Genomic DNA, 16,232 nt, shown 5'->3' on the forward strand with positions numbered 1-16,232 from the left:
GCTTGTTGAAGACATGCAAGCTCCTAATATATCAAATTGTTACAATTTGGTATGAGACACTGGGCTTGTGTCTATTTGTAAAGAAAATGGATGTCACACTGAATTTGATGTTTCAATCAACTAATTTGAATAATTATTTCAATTCAATTCAGTTTATTTATATAGCGCCAAATTCACAACACATGTCATCTCAAGGCACTTTACAGTTCAACCAGATCATACAGTCAAATTGATACAAAGTTTTCTATCTAAGGAAAACCAGTTGATTGCATTGACTATTATATTTATATATTTAACCATATCCTTTAATGATGTCTCCCTGACATTGGTTATGTGGCATGAAAGCACCCACTTTAAATGGCCCATGTTAACAGTATTCACGCACTTGTCTAGACTCAGATATGAGCTTAAGTGACAACCCAATCATAATCCATGGGAGTTCAATATGTTCCCCCTTTTCAACTAGAACAGCTTCAACTTTTCTGGGAAGACTTTCCTCAAGATTAAGGGGCGTGTTTATGGAAATTTTTGACCATTCTTAAAAAAGAGATGTTTTTGCACAAGAAGGCCTGACTCTCAGTCGCTGCTCTAATTCCTCCAAAGGGTGTTTTATTGGGCTGAAGTCAAGACTCTGTGTAGGCCATTCAAGTTCATTTATAGACCTTTGCTTTATGGACTGGTGCATAATCATGTTGGAAGAGGAAGGGCCCAGCTCAAGGTTGGCAGCATGAAATTGTCCAAAATGTGTTGGTATACTGAAGCATTGCGAATTCCTCTAATTGAAACAATGAGGCTAAGCCCAGCTCCTGGAAATAAAACCCAAACCATACACCCTCTTCCACCAAACTTTACACTGGACACAAAGTAGTCAAACATGTACCATTCTCTCATCAGCCACTAAACCCAGAAACATCCATCAGATTTCTGGATGGAGAAGTACTATTTGTACCTCAAGAGAAGGTATTTCCAATGCTCTTTAATACAGGATTGCCCTGCTTTAAACCACTGTTTCTGGCCCTTTGCATTTCACTTGGTTATGTGTGGCTTGGATGCAGCTGCTCGACCATGGAAACCCATTTCATGAAGCTGTCTGGGCACTATTCTTGAGCTAATCTGAAGGCCACATGAAGTTTGTAGGTGCATAGTGATTGCTTCTTCATAAAACTGGCAACCTTTATGTGCTTCAGCATCCTCTGGCTCAGCTTCTGAGAGCGGCCCGTTATATCACAAATATTTGTAACAACAGTCTGCTTGATTTTATATACCTCTTACCATGTAAGTGATTGGACTACCTGACTCCAATATTTTGGATGGGTGAGCATATACTTTCAACAATATAGTGTTGTGACAAAATTTAAACCAGAAATAGAACCCATAAGGGGGCTAAAACCAATTATTATTTCTATAACAACCTAATTATCTGTTTGTTCTCAGTTTTATTCATTTCTGAGCTAATTCGTTTTGAACTGTGCACCTTGCCCCAGTCCTGATTAACAAAATTATCAAATATATAGCATCAATTCACAGTCTTTTCTACTTTGTACGGCTTAGTTCAGCCAGTCTGCCCTCTAACCCTGTGACATTTGTGCATCTTCAAATGTAAATGTAATCATTTATTCTGTCCGTTGAAATTATTCTTGTTTACTTATAAGCTTGTATGCTGCTGACCACAACGTGATGTACAGTATGATACTAGTATAAAAGTGTCCAGCCCCAACTGGGTGAAGCTTGTCAGTTGCTGTTGTGTCTTTGGCGAGGCATTTCACTTCACCCGCATAGCCTGCTGTTGGTGATCACAGGGCAAGGTGGCGCGGTTGTATGGCAGCCTCGTTTTTTGCCTCAGCTGCCCTGGGGTTACAATGTAGCTTACCACCATCAACATATGAGTGGGTGGATAATTGGATGTACTGTAAGCGACAGTGAGGTCTCTGACTTGATGAAGGTCTTTACAAGTACAGGCACTTTGTCTATGTTATGGTCTATGTTGCCATCTACTGGGTAAAATTGCCAGAATTGACAAACATAACCTCCTGAATAATCTCTATGACATTGGGCCTTACTTAAGCGATCTTATTTCGTTTTCTTTCCTAGATTGTTTTTTGTTTTAACAAAAAAAGAAAAAGAACATTCAAAATAAGATTTTTTTAAAGGCTAAGATTGCTCTGAATTTCTCAGGATCTGGAGAAATTTATTTCCTTTTTTTGCTTGTTTGTCACAAAGTATCAGACATGATAATTAGAATAAATTCAGAATGCACATTCTAAATGATATTTAGATTTAAAAGGGTAAAAAACATATAAAAATAGCTACAAAACATACACGATTCTCTCCCATAATAAAAGCTTTATTTATAATAAATTTTTGAAAAGTTAAGTTCAATTTCACGATCGATGCCAGGGACTGATTATTGCTAGGCCCATGAAATTAAGAAATTACTTTATTGGATTCTGAAAACAAGGTAGACAACAAAATTTTGAATAAGTCACATTGAAATTCAGGAACAGTTTAGGAACAAATTCATTAACATTATAATAAATTAGAAATCTCTTGTCCTGAGGTGAGGCTGATAAACTACTCCATGCATTTGTTACTTAAATCTTTAGTTTATGTTAAGTTAAGAAAATTCAGCTGATTCAAAATGTTGAGACTAAAATTGCAAAGAGAGATCATATTTCTCCTATTCTAGCTTTCCTTCATTGGCCTCCTGTTAAATCCAGAAAAGAATTTTAAATTCTTCTTCTCAAATATAAAGCCATGGTAACTAAGCTCCATCTTAGCGTAAATGCGTATTGATTTAATTTCTATCAGTTTAGCTTTTGACTGTGACATCTTATTTATAAAGAATCACATAAAATCATTACTGCTAAGAGAAGGTAAGTTTGGCAACTGTATTAAAAAGATAAAGTAAAATCAGTTGGGCTCCTTTTGGCATCAAGACAATTATTCTTATTGCCACATTGCCAGACAGGACACTGTTAAAAAAAAAAAAAAAAAAAAAAAGATATCTAGGATAATTCTTATTCTCCTCTATTAATGAGGATGAATATGCTGCTCTTGCTTTACAAAGGGTCATCTTATACTGCAGTAACTGTTTTACCAGGCTAGGTAGGATTCCTGTAGGCTTGTAGAGCACAATTTTCTTTACAGTTTCCTAGCATTTTGCTTCAAAGTGCACAGCTCTGCATTAAACCAGGGAGTCAGCTTTCTATTTGAAAAATTTTTCTTTTTCAAAGGGGCTGCGTTGTCTAAGGCAGAACATGGAGAACTTGTAACCCCATCAACAAAATTATTCAACTGTGCAGGGGAATAAACAAAACTAAACTTCTGCAGCACTAGTCAGTGACATAGAGGATAGAAAAAAGTTAAACAGATTTTTTTTATTTTACAACTGATAATGATCCAGTTGTGTATTGGCGAAAGGTGGGTTCCACCTTTGACAGGTCACCTGTCCATCGCAGGGCAACAGAGATACACATGCTGATGCCATAGAACTCAAGAACCCCTCTTCAAGTAACATTTAATTCCTTAAGATACATATTTCGTCGTAGGATCAGATTTAAAGCTTTTTTATAGAATGCTATATTTTCTAATTGTCTAAAAACCTCCTCATAGTTAATTGTATCTTTTACCACAGTATAAATGCCTTTCATAGCAGCTGCTTTAATAACAATAGATTTTTTTTTTCAAGCTCTGTCAGTGCGTAAGACTAAAGTTCAAGACATGGTCTGAATTTGGTACTAAGCTTTGGTGCAAATTCAAACTAGAAGGCTTTTACCTACTACCTCTAACCTGAGTTCCATGAGTTCACTGAGTTACGAGTTAAGGCCAGTGGCCACTCACTAGCAGAATACCAACTCCCCTCTTGAGACTGCGATTACAAAGACAAAGAAACTCAGTTTGTGTTATCTCTCTAAATCACTTTACTGTCTGCAGTTGCTCATGTTCAACTCACCATTAATGACTCATTAAAACTCATTAAATGGCAAAGTACAATGTCCCTGTTCCTTTCCTGCTTTATCTGTTACTCCTCACCAATACTGAAAGTAGTTCTTCTCAAAGTGTCAAGGTTACACTATCAGTAACCTCTGCCTCAACTGTTTCCTGATCACCGGCAATAAAACCTATATCATGCTTTTTTATATTTACAATTCAGCATTCAGGGGAAAAAAACTTGCCAATCTTTTGTCCATCCCAAATGAACAGTTGGAGAAAGACTTGCTGGATAAGTCAAATCTCAACATTTTGTAAATACTAACTATAAACAAGAGAGTATTCCTAATTTCCTTTAAAGTCTAGGGTTTTATAAATGTTCTATGTCTCTAGTTTGTATTTATTTTCAGGAGTGCATTGAAATTGTATTCTTGCTGCTAGGAGCAAGTAGTGGACTTTCACAGAAGCAGATCCACCCCACTAACACCAGTGAACATCCAGGGAACGGACATTGAGATACTGGACTCTTATCAGTAAATGGGTAGGCCTATTGACCTGAACAACAAACTGGACAGGACTCACAACACTGAGGCTCTCTAAAAGAAGGGTCAGAGCAGACTCTGAGAGCAGACTCCTCTGCTGAGGAGCCTGAGGTTTTTTGTAGTGCAGGGGGCACTCTTGAAGACCTTCTTTCACTCTGTTGTTGCATCAGACATCTTCTATGGAGCTGTCTGTTGGAGCAGTGCCTTATCTATATAGCTGAGAGAACTGGGTAGGCTCATCAGGTGGGCCAACTCTGTGGTTGGATTCCCTCTGGACCCTAGCTAAAATTACACATCTGTTAGATAATGTCTCCCATCCCTTGCATAAAACTGTCGCTGAACTTAAAAGCTCCATCAGAGAGAGACAGCTGCACCCTACAAATGCTCCAGGGAGGGTCATCACAGATCCTTCCTCCCAGCAGCTGTAAGACTCCATAACCATCACTGTTCCCAACAACCACAATAAGTTGTTACATTCATGCTGATGTTTGCACAGTTCCTGTCTTGGTCAATTATATAACATGCGGCTGTCATTTCTGCACATCTCTGGTGCTGCTGCATTTTTTCACATAACTCTTACTGTAAAAATTTCCACAGCTGTATGTTGATTATTTATTCCCCAGCTACAGTATTTATAATGTAAAAACACTGAACAGTACATAATTTCCTTTGTTTATTTTATAAACTATCACCTATTATCTGTTATGTTATAGACCTTTTTAAGGTCCACATTTGTAAGACCACTTTTGCAATAATCTTTTTTTCTACTGAAACACCACAATTTCCAAAATGTGGGACAATAAAGTGATTATCTATCTACTCTTCTATTCATTAATGAAACAATTGAACATGTGCAATGGGCTTCTGTAAGCTTGAATGTTCCCATTCTTTTATCTTTATTTAACAACAATAAAGTAGTGAATTGGTCCTCAAGAATTTTGTCCACTTTTAGAATTAGCCCAATACAACATTTTTATCTCTCACTAACCCTCCAAACCGGTTTTCTTAACATATGCTTAGTAATCATTTTTTTTCTCAGCAGGTTTCTTTAGTGAGTTGCTGAGGTAATTCAGTGAATTGCTTAGTTGTTTTTTTTTTGTTGACAAAGTATTCCTGTGAATGTCTAACAGCATTGAAACTGAGGTGGTTTCTGAAATGTCCGTAATGTCTGGTAAAAAATGTCTTACAGCGTTGTTACTAGGTTTACTTGGAAACATGGTGGGAACCTTTTGGGCAAAAGGCATGCACCAATGTACATGAGTCTGGCATCAGTTCCACAACAATTGGGATGTTTGAGTGTAGGTTAAGAAATGTATGCATGGGTTTGTACATCGCACTTTTTCTGTGTGCTTCTTTCCAAATGTCTTGGCATGGCAAACCACTAACTCAAGAGAGATAATTGCTGATTTCTAAAGAAACAGAACTCAACTTCTGTGTAGTCCAAGACCTTTATTAACTTTAGCAGGATCTTTATGTGCTATAAATACACCACATGTAGCTAAGGTAGCTAAAGAGCTTGTTGATCATATAGTAGTGCTGAGGGGCTGACAGTCAAAGAGGAAGCCACTGGATCTCTTTAGCCTATATAAGGCAAATTTATTGAGAACATCGAACATGGCTTACCAAAGAGTTAATTCTAGGACAATGGTCTGCATCTTCAGGCCTCAAGATCAAATACCCATCTTTTAGGTACATCCCTGATCCAACACAATTGAATCAAATGATTATCTCCTTAGCATGCTGTCAGGTTTCACAAAGGCTCTGTACAGAGCCACTGATTTGATTCAGGTTTGTTGGAGGAGAGATGTACCTCAAAGTTTCAGGGTAGTAGATCTCGAGGTCTGGAGTGTGACACCACTGTTCTAGGGTATAGAAAATTACATCTTTGTCACTCTGATGAGGATGAAAAAAACACTTCTTAGCAAGATTTTTACAAAGTGTGGTTGTTGTTTTGGACTGTTCCTTATAATGTGAGTGATGGAAAACCAAACTTCGTTGTGCACACTAACAACGTCTGGTCATTAAAGCTGGTTCTAGTTATGCTTACTCTTCTTGTAGAGAATCAACCAAAAGCAAACATATGTCAGTGAAGCTTAACTGTCACATGTCCTGCTCCCACCAATCAGAAACATTCCTGTAATTCTGTCTCAGATTAAAATATAGTCTGAAAAAAAATTATTGATGGGGCTATCTAAAGTTAGAATGATGCCAAATCGAGATAAATTAGCAATTGCTCTTTCCTGATTATCTCAACTTGAAATATTGGGCTTTACTTAAGTGATCGTTTCTTTTCCTCTCTGCTAAATTAAAATTTTAAAATCAGAAAAAGACCATCAAGATAAATTTAGTATGCAGTTTTTATTGTTGATTTAACACATTTTAAAGAGAAATTGTTTAAACTAAACTATGTTAAATAAAAGTACAAGATAAGTCAATCCATTTATAAAATCTAATGGCAGTAACATGTGTATTAAAAATGACAATAAAGTTTGACTAAATCTAAGTAAGCTGACATTTTGGGGTAAAATGACACACTGGGTTTGCACATGTTTAGATTAAATAAAAAAGAATTTGAATGACAAATATAGCATGTAAAAATAAGAAAATAAGTAAAATGAGGATGTAGTCAAAATATATAATTTTCTTGAATAAAAGCACAGAGACGGAAAAAAGTAAAAGTATAATTGAAACATAATTCTTAAGTGAAAAAAAAAAACAGTACTGATTCTACATTGTACTCATGTACAAAATTAAAATGTTTTTTGTCTTAAAAATACTGTTAAAACTGTTAAGAAGTTATATGCACATAAAATCTGTTAATAATCTTCTTTTGTTCACTGAGGTGGTAAAGAGAACATGAAAATGACATCTAATTCTGTTCTACATAAAGTTTCAGGCATCATAGAATACAGTAGCTTTAACTCAACAGAAGTCGGACATAAGATGTTGAATACTTCTTAAAACAAGAAGATGGCATTTCGATTACAACTTGTAATATAATCAACATTTATATTTAAAATCTATTTAAACGAATGGAATGAGATTGTCTTCCATCCCAGAGTCGAATCCATTTTCTGCAATGCTTCCCAGCCGCTTGTCATCATCCATGTTCCTTTCAGTAACTTTATGCAAACTAACTGTGCTCTACCTGGACAGATTATCTTGCATTTTTGATTTTCCTTTGTTTTGTTGTGGGTGTTATATGTCGTTAACAATTTGTATAGAAATAAGGAAAGAAAGTACAAAGTAGAAAGCAGAGATATTGGAGTTAAAATGTAGAGATTAAATTAAAAAGTTATTTTGAGTACTATACAATACATCTAAAACTCTACATTTTTTCCAGCATCTTAACCTGATCCTCCTAACATAAAGTATGTTCAGAGGATACAAATAAAGGGAATGACATATCACAGTTCATAATTCTACAACAAAATTTTTGTTTCAGTTTGGGAAACCTGTACAAAGAGGAGCTAATTGCATGTCTGTTTGGAAAGTCCAGAGGTCCAAAGGTATGACTAAGTTCCCTCCCACAGCAGAGGAAGGGTTTAAAACCACTCTGCAGAACATCTCTGCCTTTCTAACTTTGGTCTCTGCCCTCAACGGACCAGCTTCTCTGCCTATCTTTATCAATTCACTCTGATATTCTAATTTTATTTTATTTCAGCAAAAGCCTTCAGAATGTCTACCAGGACCAGAATCACTTCCGTCAGCCGCTCTGCTCCCTTAAGGAACTTTAGCAGCAGCTCTTACTCATCTGGAGTCTTCGCTCCCCGCATGTCCAGCTTTAGCAGTGTGGGAATGGGTAGTACTAGAGCACATGGCATATCTATGTACTCGGGAAGAGGTGAGATGAGTCAAGCCCCCATCACTGCTGTCACTGTAAACAAGAGCCTGCTGGTCCCCATGAATTACCAGATTGACCCAACAATTCAAGCCGTTCGCACCAATGAGAAAGATCAGATCAAGGGCCTTAACAACCGCTTTGCCTCCTTCATTGACAAGGTAAGAGGCTAGAGGAATTATTTAAGTGTAGTTCACGGTTCAGTTGAAGTGTGTAAAAGATGTTTTATAGCTCTGTCAATGTTATGCAACTGTGGATTGCAAACACATGTTTGTTTCATTTCATTTCCTTCTGATTATATGAGTTTTTCCTTGAATTTGGCCAGCACTTCCTCCTGCTACATTCACACACCCACTTACACTCGCAAACACTCCAACCGGTGCACACATCTGTACAGTACATATAAGGAAATTGCATTACCATCTCTTAACTAAATGCATTAAGTTTTTGCCACCAAGCAGTCATGCAACAACAGCAGAGTGGAAAAACTTGATTTTTACGGGAAGAAAGCTTCAGCAGAACCAGGCTCAGAGTGAGTGGCCTTCTGCAGAGGCCTAATGGGGGTTCAGAAGACAGAAACAGGCAAACAAAAAGAACATGAAAGCATTGATCCATTAATACTTTTTATGTTATGCTATGTTATGCTCGATGGGTGGCTCTGTTTTGAATAGAAAAATGAACCCTTTCATTTCAAATTAATGTTTGTCTTTTTTAACTAGAAGTCTGTTGATCATTAAAAGTCTTTCTGTACCTCAGGAAATACTACAAATCTCTATTGTGAGAATAAAGGAGCAATTTAAGAATAGTCCAGTCCAGAAATAAGCAAAGATTCACATGTTACTTCAGCATTACAAAGCAGTATTGTTAAACATGTTACAAATCTTTTCAATTGTTGCTCTCCATTTTCAAAATTCAAAACATGCTCATTTTGGCAGAGACAGCAAAAAAAATTTCCACCCCTAGGGCCACTAGGTTACAGGTGATTTTTAATTCACAGGTGACCTTGGTGATTAGCTTTGACACTTGAAAAGGGAGGCAAGTTGTTCCTTTGTTTAAGAGAGAGAATCAACACTCTGAGTTCAGGTTCCTGGTGAAAAGATGCTCACTGGCAAGGTATCAATATTCCCTTTTCTGAGACTATGACCAAACATAGATAAATACAAATAGACTTTATCCATAGTCTGTGTTATCTTTCTAAATAACTTTATTGTCTGCATTTACTCAAGTTAACTCATCATTATTGTAACTCATTAAAAATGCAATGTCCTTTCACTATTACAGGTGCTGGTCATAAAATTAGAATATCATGAAAAAGTAGATTGATTTCAGTAATTCCATTTAAAAAGTGAAACTTGTATATTATATTCATACATTACATACAAACTCATATATTTCAGATGTTTATTTTGTTTAATTTTGATGATTACAAATGACAACAAATGAAAATCTCAAATTCATCATATCAGAAAATTAGAATATTGTGAAAAGGTTCAAAATTGATGGCCCCTGGTGCCACACTCTAATCAGCTAATTAACTCAAACCACCTGCAAAAGCCTTTAAATGGTCTTTCAGTCTAGTTCTATAGGCTACACAATCATGGGGAAGACTGCTGACTTGACAGTTGTCCAAAAGACGACCATCGACACCTTGCACAAGGAGGGCAAGACACAAAAGGTCATCGCTAAAGAGGCTGGCTGTTCACAGAGCTCAGTGTCCAAGCACATTAATAGAGAGGCGAAGGGAAGGAAAAGATGTGGTCGAAAAAAGTGTACAAGCAAGAGAGATAACCGCACCCTGGAGAGGATTGTGAAACAAAACCCATTCAAAAATGTGGGGGAGATTCACAAAGAGTTGACTGCAGCTGGAGTGAGTGCTTCAAGAACCACCACACACAGACGTATGAAAGACATGGGTTTCTGCTGTCGCATTCCTTGTGTCAAGCCACTCTTGAACCACAGACAGCGTCAGAAGCGTCTTGCCTGGGCTAAAGAGAAACAGGACTGGACTGCTGGTGAGTGGTCCAAAGTCATGTTCTCTGATGAAAGTAAATTTTGCATTTCCTTTGGAAATCAAGGTCCCAGAGTCTGGAGGAAAAGAAGAGAGGCACTTCATCCACGTTGCTTGAAGTCCAGTGTAAAGTTTCCACAGTCAGTGATGGTTTGGGGTGCCATGTCATCTGCTGGTGTTGGTCCATTGTGTTTTCTGAGGTCCAGGGTCAACGCAGCCACATACCAGGAAGTTTTAGAGCACTTCATGCTTCCTGCAGCTGACCAACTTTTTGGAGATGCAGATTTCATTTTCCAACAGGACTTGGCACCTGCACACAGTGCCAAAGCTACCAGTACCTGGTTGAAGGACCATGGTATCCCTGTTCTTAATTGGCCAGCAAACTCTCCTGACCTTAACCCCATAGAAAATCTATGGGGTATTGTGAAGAAGAAGATGCAATACACCAGACCCAACAATTCAGAAGAGCTAAAAGCCACTATTAGAGCAACCTGGGCTATCATAACACCTGAGCAGTGCCACAGACTGATCGACTCCATGCCACGCCGCATTGCTGCAGTAATACAGGCCAAAGGAGGCCCAACTAAATACTGAGTGCTGTACATGCTCATACTTTTCATGTTCATACTTTTCAGTTGGCCAACATTTCTATAAATCCTTTGTTTTTATTGGTCTTCAGTAATATTCTAATTTTCTGATATGATGAATTTGAGATTTTCATTTGTTGTCATTTGTAATCATCAAAATTAAACAAAATAAACATCTGAAATATATGAGTTTGTATGTAATGTATGAATATAATATACAAGTTTCACTTTTTAAATGGAATTACTGAAATCAATCTAGTTTTTCATGATATTCTAATTTTATGACCAGCACCTGTACTCCTTCACTACACCGAATAGAAAAACTAGCTCTACAGCTAGATTATCACACTTTCAGTCACCCTGTCTCCACCTTTTTTTGATCTTCTCTTATCAAATCTATGTTGTGCCATTAAATGTGTTATCTTTATGCAGAAAACAAAACTTTGCCACTCCTTTTTACAACCCTTTTGAGAACCTGTAGAAAGGTTAATTTGACTTCTAACTTTATCTCTGCTTTTTTTAAATACCCACTTTTCTATAGTTTTGATTTGTAGTTTATTTTTTCAGAAGCTGTCTATTTTAGTTGTTAAAATGTGAGCTGAATGTTTTCTATCTAAAGAAACCCACCTGATTTCATCCAATCACTGATTTGTATAATTCACTTTTGATGAACGGAAAACTGATTGTGTGTCTATTTCTGTAAAAATTAAGAGTTTGAGCAATTTCCCTTGTGTCTTTTATTAAATTAATTTCAATTCACTTCAGTTTATCTATATAGTGCCAATTTAAAACACATGTCACCTTAAGGCAATTTACAGAGACAATTCCACCAGATCATAAAGTCAAACTGATTCAAAGTTTCTATCTACGGACAACCAGATGATTGCATCAACTCTTTGACTCAAAGGCAATCCCTCACACCAAGCAGTATTGACCAGTTTTAAAAAGGGTACTCAAATACAGTGACAACATTGCACTGAAAAAGGCATAGCTTTATTTTTTATTTTTTCAGAGATACACAGAAATGTGAAAAAGGTCATATTAATCAGTCTAATTTTTCCCTGTGATATATTGAGTACCGGTACTACAAATGGAAGCAAAAGGTTTTGTAGCTTTCTTCAGATGACATCTCATGCAAAGCAGTTCACTAAACCACAAGGCTGTTTTTTTTTTTAGATGATTTCCAATAATTAGTTCACATTAATAATTTTTGTGTGAATCTGATGAAAAATATAAAGGCACAAGTTTTCCTGTTTCATAAACCTAGTGCTTTAAAGGTAGTACAAATCACTGACCAGGTTTTCATCCAAGCTATCAGTCATTACTTTTCATTCAACCACCTGAGGACACGGAGAGCAGGTAAAATAACACACATAAAAAGGAGCTGCATTAGTCATTACAGTCTCTCTTACTATAAATGTCTTTACAAAGGATGGAAAATAGACACTGAGATTAATAGATTTTTTAAATTATTATGCTTGCCTTAAAGTCCAAGCCAAGAATTTAAGCCAAAAGTATTACTCTTTTTGTTTTTAGACTTAGATGCTTTTGCCCCAAAGTTGTGTGACTCATTGAGAAAATCTTCATCAGTTCAGGTTCAGAGACTTCAATGCTGTCCTGATCATGGGATCCAAATCAAATGATATGACTGAAACTAGGACATCACCAGTGAGAGGTTATACTAATAAAAAAAACATTAACATAGTGTTAATTGATCTAGATCTGGTAAAAGGCTTGTTTAGGTAACATCTTAATTTAAACAATGCTTATCAAAATTTCCCTTTCATGAGAAAGAAAAATGAATCAGCCAATAAGAAAAAAGAAATGTCTGTATTCATTACCCATTCTTGTAGAAAGGTGATTTTATTATCTTAAGGTTAACTGATTTTTTTTCTTCCTTTGTCTTCACACTAGGTTCGTTTTCTGGAACAAGAGAACAAAATGCTAGAAACCAAATGGAATTTGCTCCAGGAACAGACTATCATTCACTCCAACATTGATGCAATGTTCGAGGCCTACATAGGCAACCTACGCAAACAGCTGGACAGCCTGGGTAGTGAAAAGAATAAGCTGGAGGGGGAACTGCACATAATGCAGGGCCTGGTGGAGGACTTCAAGGGAAAGTGAGTTACTATAAGAAATAATGAGGGGAGGTTTTTGTTTATTGTTCAAAGATATTTCATAACTTGTTGTCCTGTCTCAGATATGAAGAAGAAATCAACAAACGCACAGATTGTGAGAATGACTTTGTTGTTATCAAGAAGGTAATGCTTGTTCTCTGTAAAGCAGGCTTAAATCAATCATCATTTGCACTATTTTCCACATCAGAAGCCAACATCACCTCCTATAAATCCTGTTTCTTCCAGGATGTGGATGAGGCCTACATGAATAGGGCTGAGTTAGAGGCCAAGATGGAGAGTCTGACAGATGAGATTGACTTCCTCAGATCGATCTATGAGGAGGTATGAAAAACCCTGGCTTGTTTGTGTTAACTTGTTTATTCTTAGCACTCTTTTCATCATTGTTTAACAGTAAATCCTGTCAGATTATGTGGTGTATTTTATTAAAATGCTTGGTTTTTGAGCTTGTTTCTCGCTTGCTGGGTGAAATTGCTGCTTCTCTAGTGCACCTTCACCTCAACCCTGTGCTATCTATTGTGCTTTAAAGGAGACATATCATGCTTTTAAATCCTTTATTCTACCATTTAAAAATTTGCATTCTTGTCTATGTAAAGCGGAACTGTAATCTGAATACTTCATATTTGCAGCCCCTCAAGTGCATGTATTACTAAAGGGGGGGTCTGACAGCAACTCGTTTAGGTGCGGTCTCTTTAAATGCAATTGGTACTTCACAGCCCATCCCCCTTCAGTCATAAAGCATTCTGCTTGAGGTTTTTTAACCATATTTTTAATTTGAAATTGGAGATTCGAGTATGTCAGCTCAGTTGATCTGGTTCAGGCCTACTCTGTACACCCAAAACTATAACTGAACATGGAGAAGCAGCATTTGGTTCCTTTGCTCAACTTATTTGGAACAAAATCCGAGAAGACTGTAAAGTCAAAGTTAAAAACGAATTAGTTTTGAACAGTCTTTGACTGCTGACCCCTAAACTGAGGTATTATTCGTTTAAGTTTGTTGTCCAAGTGTTTTTATTTTCTTTACTAGTTGCTTTTGTCAGGTTTTTATCTTAACTTGCTTTATTCTGCTTTTATTTTCATTCTATTTGATTGTTTAAGTGATATAAAGTACTTGCCTTGCCTTGCCTTATGTAGCATCATAAAATGTGGGGGTAATGAATTGTGTAGGTTAATACATAATAATAGTCCTCATCTTTGAGGAATATAAAATAGCAATGAACGCTGGCATTTTTAATGACACATTTGATAGTAAATTATTTGATTGTGACTGATAGTGGGTGCGCTGCTAACTTGCTAAAGATTAACTTGAAATCGAGATTATATAAAGCTGCACCTCAGTCTTGCGTGTATGATCTTTAGCTATCTGGACTCTCCGCCGACTTTGCGGCACTCCCTGTTACAAGACTGGTATGGGCCAGAATCTCTGATAGTCTCAGCTTTAAATTGACAAAAACAAACAAATATGAAGGGATAACTAAATATGAAACATATGGAGGGACAACAAAATAAAGGTTCTATATATATTCATTCAGCTAAAAGGTGTCTACATATGTCAAAGTTTCATTTTGATTATACAGTAGAGGAGCTTAGATATGGTAGTAAGAAGAATGCTGAAAAAACAAATACTAGCTGCCACATATAAGAATAAAGAAGAGTGCAAACAAGCATTGCATGTTGTTTAATCTACTTCAGGAACTGCGTGAGCTCCAGAGCCAGATCAAGGACACTGCAGTCGTTGTGGAGATGGACAACAGTCGCAATCTGGACTTGGATGCGGTTGTGGCTGAGGCCAGGGCACAGTATGAGGATATTGCCAACCGCACACGTGCTGAAGCAGAGCAATGGTACAAAACCAAGGTAATCAGTACCTCAAAGAGTATCTAATGCTTAGCACATTCCGCTACAGCTGCATTGGTTCGTCAGATCTTCCTTTTTTGTTGCTGATTTAGTATGAAGAGATGCAGACCTCCGCCAACAGATATGGAGATGATTTACGAGCTACCAAAACAGAGATTGCAGAACTTAACCGCATGATCCACAGACTGACATCCGAGATTGATGCAATCAAGGGGCAGGTATGGAAAGCCATTTTCTAATATATGTGTTTATACCAAGTCTATACCTAACCCAGTTGTGCTGACAGTGTTATGTGATTAATTGTTTTTTTAGTGCAAAAACCTGGAGGACCAGATTACTGAGGCTGAGGAGCGTGGTGAGCTGGGTGTGAAAGATGCCAAGGAGCGCATTAAGGAACTGGAAGTGGCACTGCAGAGAGCAAAGCATGACATGGCCCGTCACATCAGAGAGTACCAGGATCTGATGAATGTCAAAGTCGCTTTGGACATCGAGATCGCCACCTACAGGAAGCTGCTGGAAGGAGAGGAGCACAGACTGACTAGCGCCATTCAGTCTATCAACATCTCAAAAAGTAAGTCATTCCAAAAAGTTGCAGTAAGTATTACATAGTTTTCTTTTAACCTATTTTTCAAACTCCGTAATTGATTCTCAACAGCGAGTTATAGTGGTTTCTCCAAGTGAAAGAGCACCCCCATCAGCTACCCCATCAGCAGTCCCAGAAGCAGCTGGAGTTACCTCTTCAATGCTTGCTGCAGCAGCTAAGATGCCACCCAGATCAACAACATCAGACATGAGCAATGATGGCAACGTTCTGTCTCAGGCATCCAGGGTTGATTATTTGATCTGTCTAGAGTAGCAGGGCAGCTACAGTTTGGACCAAAATATTTATACCACTGGCATTTTCAGACGAAAAACATTTTCTAAGTTTCTTTTTGTTTGGGCATGATTTTTTTTTTTTCAGAAATACAATTTAAACAGAGAATATACAGAATATAATACTTACGTTTAAAATATCTGTTCAACCCATTTCTTACCCTTCCTAGTAACATAAACCACATGTTTTCTTTGAAATTTTAAACCTGCTGATACCTGCTTACCAGTTGTTAACATATGTCGTCTGGTATGTTGATTTACCTTTGGTTATTAGTTCCTAGTCATGGACATTAGAATGCCTCCTTGCTATCACCCTTAACCTAAGCTCCCTTCACATGTTGCAATCTGGTTCCAAGATTTATTTGAACTTTCAGATGAAATATTTTGGTAAAATGGGAAGTTTACTGTCTGGGCTATGGCTAATTTTGGTCATAACTGTACCTGTCTGTAGTTGCA

At 37.2% G+C, this 16,232-nt stretch overlaps 1 protein-coding gene across 1 annotated transcript; it reads left to right on the forward strand.

Moving 5' to 3' along the window:
* Positions 1–8,039: 8,039 nt before the first annotated feature.
* Positions 8,040–15,843, forward strand: LOC119772906 (keratin, type II cytoskeletal 8-like). The gene is made up of 8 exons (XM_038269605.1): positions 8,040–8,474; positions 12,823–13,031; positions 13,112–13,172; positions 13,275–13,370; positions 14,739–14,903; positions 14,996–15,121; positions 15,216–15,474; positions 15,559–15,843. The coding sequence occupies exons 1-8, from the start codon at positions 8,151–8,153 to the stop codon at positions 15,582–15,584; spliced, it is 1,266 nt and encodes a 421-aa protein (XP_038125533.1). The 5' UTR covers positions 8,040–8,150; the 3' UTR covers positions 15,585–15,843.
* Positions 15,844–16,232: the final 389 nt, after the last annotated feature.

This window comes from Cyprinodon tularosa, unplaced genomic scaffold (assembly GCF_016077235.1).
Source record: "Cyprinodon tularosa strain WSP-4 unplaced genomic scaffold, ASM1607723v1 ctg731, whole genome shotgun sequence".
Taxonomy (NCBI): Eukaryota; Metazoa; Chordata; class Actinopteri; order Cyprinodontiformes; family Cyprinodontidae; genus Cyprinodon; species Cyprinodon tularosa.

What these genes read in the sequence shown, in the direction of transcription:
- LOC119772906 (XM_038269605.1), top strand. Translation starts at nt 8,151, where the DNA reads ATGTCTACCAGGACCAGAATCACTTCCGTCAGCCGCTCTGCTCCCTTA. An exon ending in TTGATGCAATCAAGGGGCAG is followed by an intron (nt 15,122 to 15,215) that starts GTATGGAAAGCC and finishes TTGTTTTTTTAG; the next exon opens with TGCAAAAACCTGGAGGACCA. An exon ending in GTCTATCAACATCTCAAAAA is followed by an intron (nt 15,475 to 15,558) that starts GTAAGTCATTCC and finishes GATTCTCAACAG; the next exon opens with CGAGTTATAGTGGTTTCTCC.